The sequence below is a fragment of the Candoia aspera genome, chromosome 11 (genome assembly GCF_035149785.1).
Source record: "Candoia aspera isolate rCanAsp1 chromosome 11, rCanAsp1.hap2, whole genome shotgun sequence".
In the NCBI taxonomy this organism is placed as follows: domain Eukaryota; kingdom Metazoa; phylum Chordata; class Lepidosauria; order Squamata; family Boidae; genus Candoia; species Candoia aspera.
The window spans coordinates 6061757-6074108 of NC_086163.1; the positions used below are offsets into that span (position 1 = coordinate 6061757).

At 42.3% G+C, this 12352-nt stretch overlaps 1 protein-coding gene across 3 annotated transcripts in view; it reads left to right on the forward strand.

The window, feature by feature from the left end:
• Nucleotides 1-12352, forward strand: part of NUP93 (nucleoporin 93) — an 85224-nt gene that overhangs the window by 45187 nt on the left and 27685 nt on the right. For all 3 annotated transcript variants that reach the window (XM_063312675.1, XM_063312674.1, XM_063312673.1), the window contains exons 4-5: nt 6087-6149; nt 11439-11567. In XM_063312675.1, coding sequence (XP_063168745.1) covers nt 6087-6149; nt 11439-11567 — 192 coding nt within the window. The remainder of the gene's footprint in view (nt 1-6086; nt 6150-11438; nt 11568-12352) is intronic.

Consider the following 12352-nt stretch of genomic DNA (forward strand, 5'->3'; position numbering starts at 1 on the left):
TAAAATGGCTTCATGCCATTGCTTCCACTGTGCCACCTAAGAATGATGCCCGGTGACAATTCAGATTAGTGCCACCTTCCGCTTCTTTTCGCCACACTTTTCCTGCAGTGGACACCCTTTGACATGACTTTATCTTGTGTGCCCAAGCAGTTTGGAGCGGCCGGCTCCATCGCTTTGGGCAGCTCAAGCCCTTCTTGGCTGACACAGACTGGTTGAAGTCTGAACTTAGTACTAGGGTTAAGCCAACGGGTCTTATTAGGTTGTGGCTAAATTTTTCATCTGTATATCTAAGGTCTACATCCAGACCTGACTTTGAATGGGATTTGCACAGGAGGAGTATAGGAGATTATTTCAAATAGGAGGAAGAACATGACTGTGGTGGAGCAACAGCGGCCAGGACCCCAAAGCGCAGAGCCAACGCACTAACTGTTGTTTGCCCTGGCAGCGGTTTCCAAAGCATATCAGCATAGCAGTGGGCAGAACCAAAAGCACGCTTGCTAATTCTTTCAAGGGATCCTGGCGTGCCCTTTGTACCAGTACAATACAAGGAAAGTATCAAAAAACACATCACTGGTACGCTCAAGGCATGAAGCGACAGCTCAACTGCCAAGGGTGAGCCACTGGACGGGCTGTTTTAGGGGTCCAGCCCTCTTTGGGATGTATGTCTCCTTATGGCCTGTCCATTAGTGGACACATTGCAGGATATGTAGTAGCTCAGCATCTGGAAATGAGGTGGGGAAAAAGTGGGAGATCCCCTGCACATCATCCACCCACAGAGAGCAGCTCCTTGTGTAGTGCCTGAGTTGCAGGCTTCCTAGTTTGTGCCTTCTGAAAAATTGGCCCGTTCTTCTGCCTCTTTCTTCCTTAATGGATGTTTTCATGGTTAAGGTTAGAGCCTGATGCAGCAGTAGGAAAACACGGAGTGTATCAGGGACATAGAAATGGTTGGGCCCTTTGTGAATCCTGCAAGGCAAAATAACTGCACAACAAAGAGATTCACCTGGAAGCACCTCAGGTCTTAGCTAAAGCTCTGCTAAAAAGCACATGGAGCGCACTGCATTCGTCCCTGATGGCTTCTGCCTCTTTTCTCTGCAACTTTCTCTCCATTCTCGTACACTTTTCTCCTTCTGTTGAGCTAAGTCCCAACATGTCCTCCCCCTCCAGGCTTCTCCGAAGCTGTTAATTTTAAATCCCCCTTGTTCTTCCACATCACTTGAGCTTCCAACAGAAGAAGCCATGTAATTGGTGAAGCACATTGCTTAGCAGAGAAGTCAAGCCTTGTTTCTCTCTGTGTTACCGAGAGAGGACTGCTGCTTTGTGCGTGCATTTATTATTCCTTTGCAAGCTGGCAGCCCTGCAGCACAGCATACGGAGATGTGGTATAGGGGTAACACCAAAGCATGGCTTGGTATGATGTGATGTGATGTGATCCAGCCTTTGAGGAGCCTTGGGATCATTTTTTAAATATTTTTTTTATCCCACCTTGTTTTTTATAAATCACAAAAGGCGGCTAACATACCTAATACTCCTTCCTCCTCTATTTTCCCCACAACAACAGCCCTGTGTGGTGAGTTGGGCTGAGAGAGAGCGACTGGCCCAAGGTCACCCAGCCAGCATTCACGCCTAAGGCGGGACTGGAACTCTCAGTCTCCTGGATTCTCGCCTGGTGCCATAACCACTAGACCAAACTGGCTCTTTTCTCCCTTCTTTTCTACCCTCACACCGTTCCTTCTCTCCTTTCCTGCTTCAAGGCAAGCCATATTTCCCTGTTTTGACCAACTTAGCCAGCAGTGGCTTTCATTTGTCCACAAACTAGGACAAATCAGTGAATTTAAATAAAGGGTTCCCTTCAGACTATAGCTTGTCAGAAACTGTTAGGGTGGTATGTGCCCAAGGCCCTTTGGAATAATGGGAAGCTACAATTACTCCCGTCCAGTGGCTCACCCTTGGCAGTGCAGCTGTAGCTTCATGTCTTGAGTGTATCAGTGGAATGTTTTTTGATACTTTCCTTGTATTGTACTGGTACAAAGTGCACACCAGGATCCCTTGCAAGAATCGGCAAGCTTGCTTTTGGTTCTGCCCACTGCTACGCTGGTATGCTTTGGAAAATGCTGCCACATCAAATAACAGTTTGTGGGTTGGCGCTACACTTTGAGGTCTTTGCAGCTGTTGTTTCACCACAGTCATGTTGTTCCTCCTATTTAAATAAATCTCCTGCGCATCTACCACCATATCATGGCCCAATGGGTCCAAATGCTGAAAGAATCAGGAGGTTGTAGGCAAATTCTTCATTTTCCATCTAGCTCCATTCAGAGACCAATCCCATTTTCCCTCTGCTGCTTCTGTTAATTCCCCCCCACCCCCTTTATCCTTCTATTATTGTTTTATACTCTTCCATCAGATATATGAGAAGGGCAGAAGTGCTCATGAGTTCATTGTTGCTGCTGTTATTGATTCTGCCTTTTAGAATATTATCAGCTCTTTAGCAAGCAATGCTAATGCTTCTTGTGTGGTATCTAGTGCTTGTATTTTGTACTTGTGAAAGGGCAGATTGAAAAACAATTCACATCTGAATTATCTGCTTGAATGCAGTTCTGAATTTTTCCGACCAAAAGCATTCCAACAGCGGATGTGACAGGCGGATCCTAGCTTCCCTGTGTTGGGAGATGTCCGTTCCCTTCTTTGCTTTACTGTATTTACTGCAGACTATCTGATAACGTGCCTGTCATGTAGAGTGTTAATTGGCTCTCTTCTGACACTTTAAAGGGTATAAATAGGAATGCCCAGAAAATCCTAGCTCTGTTGCAATAAATTAGTATCTTGAAATTGCAAGTTTCACTCCAAACCAGCGGCAGAGAGGAAGGAGACTTAAAGGAGGTTGTAGACTAATCATAAGAGCTGTATGAAAAGGAGAACATGATCAGAGGTGGTTAAAAGAGATATCTAAGTACTGTAAGGAAAAGGATATTTGCCATTGAACAAAGAAACTTTGTAGATGCTGCTTGCATGTTTTGCAAACTAGTGACCTGTTGGGCAGGTTAGATACTTGCTTTGTAAAATGCTGAGCTGCTGGATTCTAAAAACCAGAGAGTGCAGTAACATACAGATTTAAGTCGAGAGGAATGTATGAAACTTGTTCCTGAATTATACAGGCATGCTACTTAGAGCAGGTAAATGGGAAGTGAATCTTTGTGAATTACCAGGACTTGGGGGCGGGGTGGGGGGATACAGGGTGTGCTTGAATGCTTTGCATTTGAGCTTCTGCATGACATCCAGGTTATTGAGGCCAGGCCTCCCAGGTTTGGAACTAGGTGGCCATTTTGGTCCTTTCAACAAATATCCCATTGTGTGCTTCTTCCAAGGAATGGACAGGGTCCCCTGTCAGCAACTGCATATGGTTGCACATTGCAGAGGACTTTGAATTGCCTCAACGGAGTGCGTTCCAAAGAGTCGGTCCTTATTGTTGCAGACTCCCTGAGAAGCTTTTGAGGAACCTTGGGGTACCTCAGAACAGAGATGGAAAGCAACCCTGCTAATTTAAAAAAAAAATCAATCAGGTTGCAAGCTTTAAGTATTTTAAAAGCTTAATGTTGCACTTCCATTCTCAGGTTACTTTTGGTTTTACTGTAGGTGAAGAATGCCATTTACTTTTCTGTTCTTTCCATGTTTTTGCTGTTCCCCTAATGGCTTCCCAATTTCTGAAGCTCTCTGCCTTTCTCTTACATTTAGCTTTCCTCTAAATTTATTTTGTGTCTATTTTATTGCTTTAAAAAAAGAGAGAGACAGAAACAAGCAAAAAAAAAAGCACAAGAAAAGAAACACAGAATTAGGGAATTTACAGTATCTTCTGAATTTTACAGTATCCCCCATAATCCCTAGCTATGCTGGTTAACATTTCATTCAATCATTCAGTCATTCAATCATTCAGTTTATATAACTGCCCACTCCCTAGGTGACTCTGGTGGGTAACAAGGATTAAAACAATCAAATACAAAGGAAAATGGAAAAAAAACCCATAATAAAATAAAACATACTTCACCGGGGGCCAGACACACAATCCATATAGTTACAACTTTCCTCCTTAGTTGCATTATTAATTGGTTTTGTTACATATAAATCCTGCCTTTTCCCCCCATGAAGCTGAAGGCAGTTTATCTAGCAATCTTCATATGCTTATATACCTTCTTTTTTCAATATGGAGTAGAAGGGGGTCAATTATCTCTACACCATCCATTACTTCAGCTAAACCACAATCCCCAACTTGGGCTGGAGAACGCACTGGGATTTTGAGAGCACATTATAAGCACTCTCACACAGTTCCCATTTGGGTAGATTTATTTATTTATTTATTTAATAATTGAATGATTGCATAAATAAATAAGTGAGCCAGTTTGCTCTAGTAGTTAAGGTGCTGGGCTAGATACCAGGAGACTGAGAGTTCTAGTCCCACCTTAGGCATGAAAGCCGGCTGGGTGACCTTGGGCCGGTCCCTCTCTCTCAGCCCAACTCACCTCACAAGGTTGTCGTTGTGGGGAAAATAGGAGGAGGAAGGAGTATTAGGTATGTTCGCCACCTTGAGTTATTTATAAAAATAAAGGTGGGATAAAAATTAAATAAATAAATTTATTCCAATTATTTATTTATTCAATTTGTATGGCCACCCATCTCAAACCAGTGACTCTGGGCGGCTGAATATGTTACCACCACCTGCATCCCAAAAACAGTAGGCTGCAGCCATTCCATCTTCTGATTTACTAAAAATGCCTCTGGCACCTACATGGGTCTCAGAGACATTGTTGGCAATGCAAGCTAGGTTGAAGCAGGCGCTTCATTTTGCAGCATGCACGATTGCCATTCATTTTTTTAAAATTAAGAATTAAATTTGGTATGGCAGGGACCTTGCTGTGTGCCAAGGAACATATTGGTAGGCATATTATCACATCTCCTTGCCACCATATTGGAGCCCTGGTGAGTGAACAGAGAGTTAATGACTTGTCAGTGATCATGAAGGGCCATGTTTCCTACCTGGAATTCGTGTTTTATCTAAAAATCCTTCAGTCAGTGTCTCTCCTAAATCTGCTTCTGAGAGGAATATTGGCATCTTGGTTGCTCTGCTTCAATCAGACTAGCACGTGGGAGATGTGACAAAGGCAGCAAGTGAAAAAGGCTGGGCTCAGAAGAAATTGGCAGCCTCCTAGTTCTTTGCCTTAACCCTCACTTTGAATCTTGGTTTCTTGCATCTGAATTTCAGTACAGCAGCCACTGTGTCATACCAGCTTTGGATCTGAAGCATTTGTTCCATAGTCTGGTAATTGGGCTCTCTTATCCAAGATAAAGAAATAAAATCGATTCTGTTATTCTCCAAGGTGTAGGGCTGCCTCCTTACCTGGTATCGTCCTCTATAACTAAAGTGGAAAAGGAAGTGCATAAAATCAATGGCAAGCCATTTGGCCTTATCTGTAGAATTGGCTTGGGGGCTCAGTCTTTATTAAATTCTTCCAAAAAACGTGATAGTTTAATAACACAGAGCAAGAAAAGCAAAGCAGCTTTGGAGTTTAGCTTGGTAAAATGTTCGTTATGATTGTTTCTAGCTTCAGCAGTATAATCCATCCCCTTGCTGTTTGGCAGTTATATGTTCTGCAGGTAACTGTACGTCTAAGGACCCAGCCCGCTCCTTGGCCGAACCATTCTCTTCCATTTCTAATTAATTTAACATGCTTAGGCAAGCTTATTATCTCTGTTCATCAGCTGCCCTGCTACTTTTCATCAGGGTTCTTATATGTCGATGGAGAGGGGAAGCAGAATCCACGTCCAGAAGTAAGAGACAATGAAGTCAGGACACTGCCAAGAGTTCGTCTGCTTTTGTTTTGTACTTCATTGAAAGGAGATTAATGCATTTTGATGCCCACATACATCTTATTGGCATCTTTCTCTTGGTCTCAAGTGAAATAACATTCTCTTTGAAGCAAACTGAAGCAGAAAGTTGTCTGATCTTAATACAGAAGTTACACCAACTCTCTGGGAAGTGCTAAGCGTCCTTTCCACGTTAAGCTGATTTTTGATGGAAATTGTACTTCTCCCCACAGGGTTTCCTAAAAAATGAAAAGGACAACGCTTTGCTGTCTGCCATTGAGGAGTCCAGGAAACGGGTAAGTATTGAAAGTAATGTAAAATAATATTGAAATTGATGTATGTTAGGACAAAGGAGGGAAGACACCAAGCTTGCAAGGTGTCTTTCTTGTTTTGGAGAAGCTGATGACCCATCAATTGAAATTGGACTCAAATTGACTTGTGCTGAGAATTGGGGATGGGGTGCTTCTTAGTATACGTGGTGTGAAAGGTCCCCTGTGCCAGCACCGAGTCATGTCTGACCCTTTGGGGGGACGCTGCTTTCACAACATTTTCTTGGCAGACTATAGAGCGGGGTGGTTTGCCGTTGCCTTCCCCTGTCGTCCCCTTCCCCAGCGAGCCGGGTGCTCGTTTCACCGACCTCGGAAGGACGGAAGGCTGAGTCGACCTGAGCCGGCCACCCGAGAATCCACGTGGAGCCCGGGCGTTTTGGAGCATGGAACTGGAACTAAGTTCTTTCACACAAAAGATCCCTTTTGGGTTTTCTCCCAAGCATCCTTTTTCAGATCTTATTTGGGAGTTCGGTGTGTTTTTTTGAAGAGGGGTTGTCAGAAGTGCTTGTTGATTTCCTGCAAATCACCCAGATACTTTCCAATGTTTTTCCGTTGGCTTCTGTCTAATCCTGTATTAGATTTTTTTTTCTGGAGGGGTGGCACAACAGAATCTCATAGATTTTTCTCACAGCATATTGCAGAAGTATAAAATGGCTATGCCATGCTCTACAGCAGAGTTGAGTTGAATGTTGATTTAGGTGTCTTTTAAATCTTTGGATGATTTGAAGAAAATCAGGGATTTTGCTATTTCATTATCAATAATACAGGTAGTCCTCGCTTAACGATCATTCCTTTAGTTACGGTTCAGACTTACGACGGTGCTGAAAAATCTGATTTATGACTGGTCCTCTCACTTATGACCATTGCAGCGTCACTGTGGTCACATGATCACGATTTGGATACTTGGGAACTGGTTAGCATTTATGACTGTCGCAGCATCCCATGGTCACGTGTTTGCCATTTTTGACTGCCCTGGCTGGCTTCTGGCAAGCAAAATCAATAGGGAACCATGTGATTCACTTAATGACTATGCAGTTCGCTTAACGCCTGCAGTGATTCACTTAACAACTGCCGCAAAAAAGGCTGTAAAATCGGGTCAGATTTGCTTAATGACCACTTCGCTCAGCATCTGAAATTCCGGTCCCAATTGTGGTCATTAAACGAGGACTACCTGTAATTAAAAAAACCACAGCAGAAAATGATCTTCCTTTCAATGCAAGATTGTAATGCTGAAATGAAGAAAGCTTGTGGTCCCAGGGAATGGAAATTTGTACAGAATGATTAGGAGGGCTGCTTAAATCTGCTATTCAAGATACATTTCAAGAGTTCAGAATCCTTTGCTTCTATTTGGTGGATCTTCAGGTTCTAACAAACCTTGATCTCACAAGCTTGATGTCTTCCTGCCTTTCCTCTACAGCAGGGACAAGCAACCTCTAAGGGGGTTTGGGCCACAACAGAGCCTCCATCCTGCTAGTGATCTGCAAGAGGACTTCCAGTGAAGTGAAATCACCAGAAAAGGCAGGGATGAAAATTTTGGAAAGGAGTTAAGGCAGAGGGAGCATTTCCTCCTTTCGGGGGATGGGGGGGACAGAAAGCGATTGAGCTTTCTTTTAAATTGATTTTTGTTCCCTAAAACCCTTCTTCCAGACCCTAGAAACCTAATTTGGTGGCCTGTGTTACCTCACAGTTTCTGCAAGTTTTGCCCGCATACTTCAAGCATATCTTTGGGGTCATAATGATCAGAAATGTACCTTCCCAACACCCTCTTTATGAATAAAGCAGGCTTAAGCAAAGACAGTTACGGTCAGCACAGAGTGTATCAATGTGGCACAGGTGTTAAGGTGTTAGGATTTGGGAGACCCAGATTCAAGTTCCTCCTCAGTCATGGAAACTTCCTGCATGCTTTGGGCTTGTCACTTTCTCTCTGCCCAGCCTACTCCACAGGGTTGCTGTGGGATAAGATCAGGAGAAATCCCGAGATAAGACTTCCTGAAGTACCGGAGGAAAGGCAAGATCTAAAGCTAGCGAACAAAGCACTATCTAGCACGTTAATCTGCTTTTCAAGCACAAAATGGCATTTTGCCCATAGTGAAGTCAAATGGCCCTTCAGACTGTTGATTTATAATTATAAGAGCAGTTACCTGAAGGGGGGAAAAACAGATACAGTCATCAGTGAATGTGTAATAATAATAAAATTGAGAGGAAGGATGTTAAATACCTTTTTCAGTTGATTGCATGCTTGTGGATAATCTCTCTGAATTGTCCTGGTTGTTTTCTGTATTCCTATTTCGCATTATAGTGCAGTTGGCAATCTCTAAGCACAGCCTTCCCCAAGCTGGTTTGTCCTTGGATTTGTTAGGAGGCAGCTCTCAAAATTTCAGTTCTCAGAGTTTTAGCCTCAGCACCTCTGGAGCTGGTTCTGAGAACATGTGTTCTTATGCTGAGAACATCAAGAGTCTTATCAGTAGCAGGAAGTCTGTGCCTTCCCCGCTGAGAAAGTAACGTAATGTTGGTGGTGAATTTGGGCTCTGAGGATGTATTCTGCATGTAGCATTTCAATGTCAGTGACTTGTGGCTCTTTCAAATAGAGGTCAAATCAGTCATTCACGTACCTTGATGGACGTTACATTAGGCAACATAGATATGCTCATAAATGAGTGAAACTATGCTGGCAAAGTGATTCATGACCAAAAACTAAAGTTACAAAGGATATAAAGTTTTATGATGAGCAGCAGAAAGGGAAAATGCAAAAATTCAAGAGCAAACTACTTTTTAATGTATTTATATTTATTAATTTATATTTCAAGTTTCATCACTGCCCATCTCACTCAAAGAGTGACTCTGGGCAGTTGACAATGAAACTAAAATAAATGCAGGTTAAAATACAATAAAAACAGTATTCTTAAATAACAATATAAATACAAATATAAATATTAAATCCAGGATGGGGATGTTAAACAGTTCTTGATTAAATTCATACAATTCACGGGGGCGTCTTCAAGGTGCTACCCACCCCCGGAATTGGTTACCCCTCCTCCCTCCCCAAGCGAGATGGCAGAGCCAGTTCTTCACCCCTTTCCAGTTATTTTCAAAAAGATGCTAGGTGTCGTAGCCTCACTTCAGTCTTAAATTTGGATTTCAACAAAAAAACGTACACCCTTCACTGAAAACGTAATGAACATGCTGGCTTGAATTTTATTTAGTCAGTAGTAAAATACAACATTTAGAAAGAGATAATGTTGTTTGGGAGAGGTGACATTGCTGAATTTGGACAATGTTTTGTTCCTTTATTTTTTTATAGTATCTGCACAGAAGTCTTTCATTATTTACATAATCATTAAAAGCCTAAAATCAGATAAAGAATGCAATATAAGTAACATTACAGTAGCAGTTTAGATATACCAAATCTGAAACGTAATATTGATTCCTTTTCATTCAAAACAACTCATAGCATTTGGAATGCAAAAGACATCCAGTGGGTGTAAGTTGAGTAAAAGTTAGACATTTTATTAAGGCAACCTCATTCCTCTCCTGATTTTAAGAAATTACATTTAAAATGAGTTTGGAAAAAAGATATAAATGCATCCTGGTCCTTCTTTCTCTCCCTTTTCCCATTCCTTGATCACCCACATTTTTAAACATATGGAGAAATCAGGTCACTTTGAAGACAGAAGACTGTCTAGGATTTGATTATTCATGGGAATGGGCTAAATTGGAAATTTTAAAAAAATCCAGAAGAAGGCAGTGTCAAATTACTACTGTATGTGTTTGAAAAAAAGTATATATTCAGAGGACCTAGTCTCAAAACAAATACGTCAAGAAGTTTAGGAAGAGGATTTGCCCAATCTCCTTGGAACTCTGCATAGTGTAAAGTTCTTTTTAAAGCTATGTTGGCAAATAATCAGGAATTAACTAGAAACATAATTCATAGATGGTACTGTAACTCTTAAAATTGCATTGTATTTTTCTGTATTATTTTCGAAAGGCTGTAATTCCGTTGGTACATATAATCATCATTGCTAGAAACCAGGAGGCCGTGACTTCTAGTCCCGCCTTAGGCACGAAAGCCGGCTGGGTGACCTCGGGCCAGTCCCTCCCTCTCAGCCCAACCCACCTCACAGGGTTGTTGTTGTGGGGAAAATAGAGGAGGAAGGAGTATTAGGTATGTTCGCCGCCTTGAGTTATTTATAAAAATAATGAAGGCGGGATACTTAAATAAATAAATAAATAATGGCGACTTTGCAACAGAGGATGTATAATGAATTCCAAGCTTATAGGGAAAACCATTGGGGTACCACCTTCTTTAAAAACAAAGAAGTGAATGAAACTTCTGATTGGTTGTGGATGACTCCATGCGTCAGAGAAGAATAGGTGTTTTGGGGGCAGTTCTTTTGGTTTCATTCAGTTCACTTGCTGTATGTGAAGTGGGCAAGGTTCAGCCTGCTTTCTTCAGGGCAAAGGATTAGGCAGCCAGTGATGGGAATGACCATCGGAGCCCCCGAGGAGCTCCTGTCTCTCAGAGAGATGACTGTAGTGAAATAGATGAGCATAGACATCTGCCAGAAGTTTAAAACAGGGCTAGACGCTCCATACTTGGAGATAGTGTTTTTTTCTTTTCACCCCACAGAACTTCTTGATCTTCCCTTTGCCTCTCCAGCCCATCGATTCCCACAAGTCTTTGTCCCCCACTTTGGATTTCCTAAATCAGTTCAACATGGTTTTTAAGATAATGAATAGAATTATGGGTGAAAATCATATTTAGTGTAATTCTTCTTTCAGTGGTTTGAAAGTTTGACAGTGTCAGTGCCCAAGAGCCTCGGTTCCTGGGATTCGTCTTAATCCTAAAACTTTTGGGGAAATGGCGTCCAGGATCTGCCGAAGTGCCTGCAGTTCTAGTTTACAGAGAAATTGAGAAAGGAGATGGAGGGTGAAGTCCAAGATGATCATTTTCTAAGTGTAACAGAGATGCAGGGGGCAGGGGAACTTACTTTAGGCTGTGTTGGAACATTGCTCCATCTGTTCTGACAGGCAGTGACTCTTGAAATTAGAGAGGAGATGGGCACATTTGGGAACCTGGATTGGCTCCTTAGCCTCCAATTGCTAGGGCAGATAATTCTTGGCGTTCCTCAGCAGATGACACAGATGTATTTTATAGCCTCTTTGCAACCATTAGAGTTTCGTTATTCGTGACGTAAGGGATGTCTGCCCTCGGAGCTGGGATGATGGTTTGGCCTTTTCTCCATCAATTTCTCCTAGACCTTTGCTATGGCAGAAGAGTATCATCGAGAATCAATGCTGGTCGAGTGGGAACAGGTGAAGCAACGGATCCTTCATACCCTGCTGGCTTCCGGAGAAGACACGCTGGACTTCACCCAGGAAAATGAGGTATCTTTTGCAGTCTGGAGCAGTTACATTCCTAGAATTATTGGCTTTAATTAATTAACCAGCTTTTTGTTTCAGGTTTTTTTTTTAGTAATTTTGTGATTTGCAAGCTTTGTTGTCCTCTCTGAAATAAAATAATGAAATTCTCGGAATTCTACATCAAGAAAAGCTGAATTCTGTCCCTGCCTAACGCTGAGCATATTTTTCTTGACTTATTCTGCAGTTTTCCTTATTTTTGTGTGGCCTGGGGCTTGGCCTGGGAGAAGCCAGTAGCTTTACTTCCCAGCTTCTGAATCTTTTATTCTCTGTCACTTCTCTGCCCCTACGGTTCTAAGAGATCTTTTACGGAAATGCTTCACTCTTGGAAGTTGTTCTGCTGACAACTCACTGTACAGCCGCAGTTTTTTCAGTAATGGGAATGTAGATGAAATGGTGCTGGAAAGTAGGTATGATCACTGCAGTGGCTGAGCTTAATGGACTTGGCAAGCTATTCTGGAAAGCTTTCAGCTACTTCTGGGGGTTGTATGAACTTCGCTTTAACCTTCCTTTCAATCATACAATTCTGAGCTTCCTTCTGAACTGGTCACTTGTAGCTTGTCCTGGATGGTCAAATATTAAAAGGTCCCTTCCCTGCCACACTTGTAGGGATCGCAAAATCTCAGAGAAAGGGGGAAAATGTCATTGAGAAAGTTCCGTCTGTTAGATGCCACAAACGGTTAAAAAGATTGAAACGCGATCTGTCGTTCTGTTCTGTTTTACTCTCTTGTGCCATGCCTGGGATGATATTA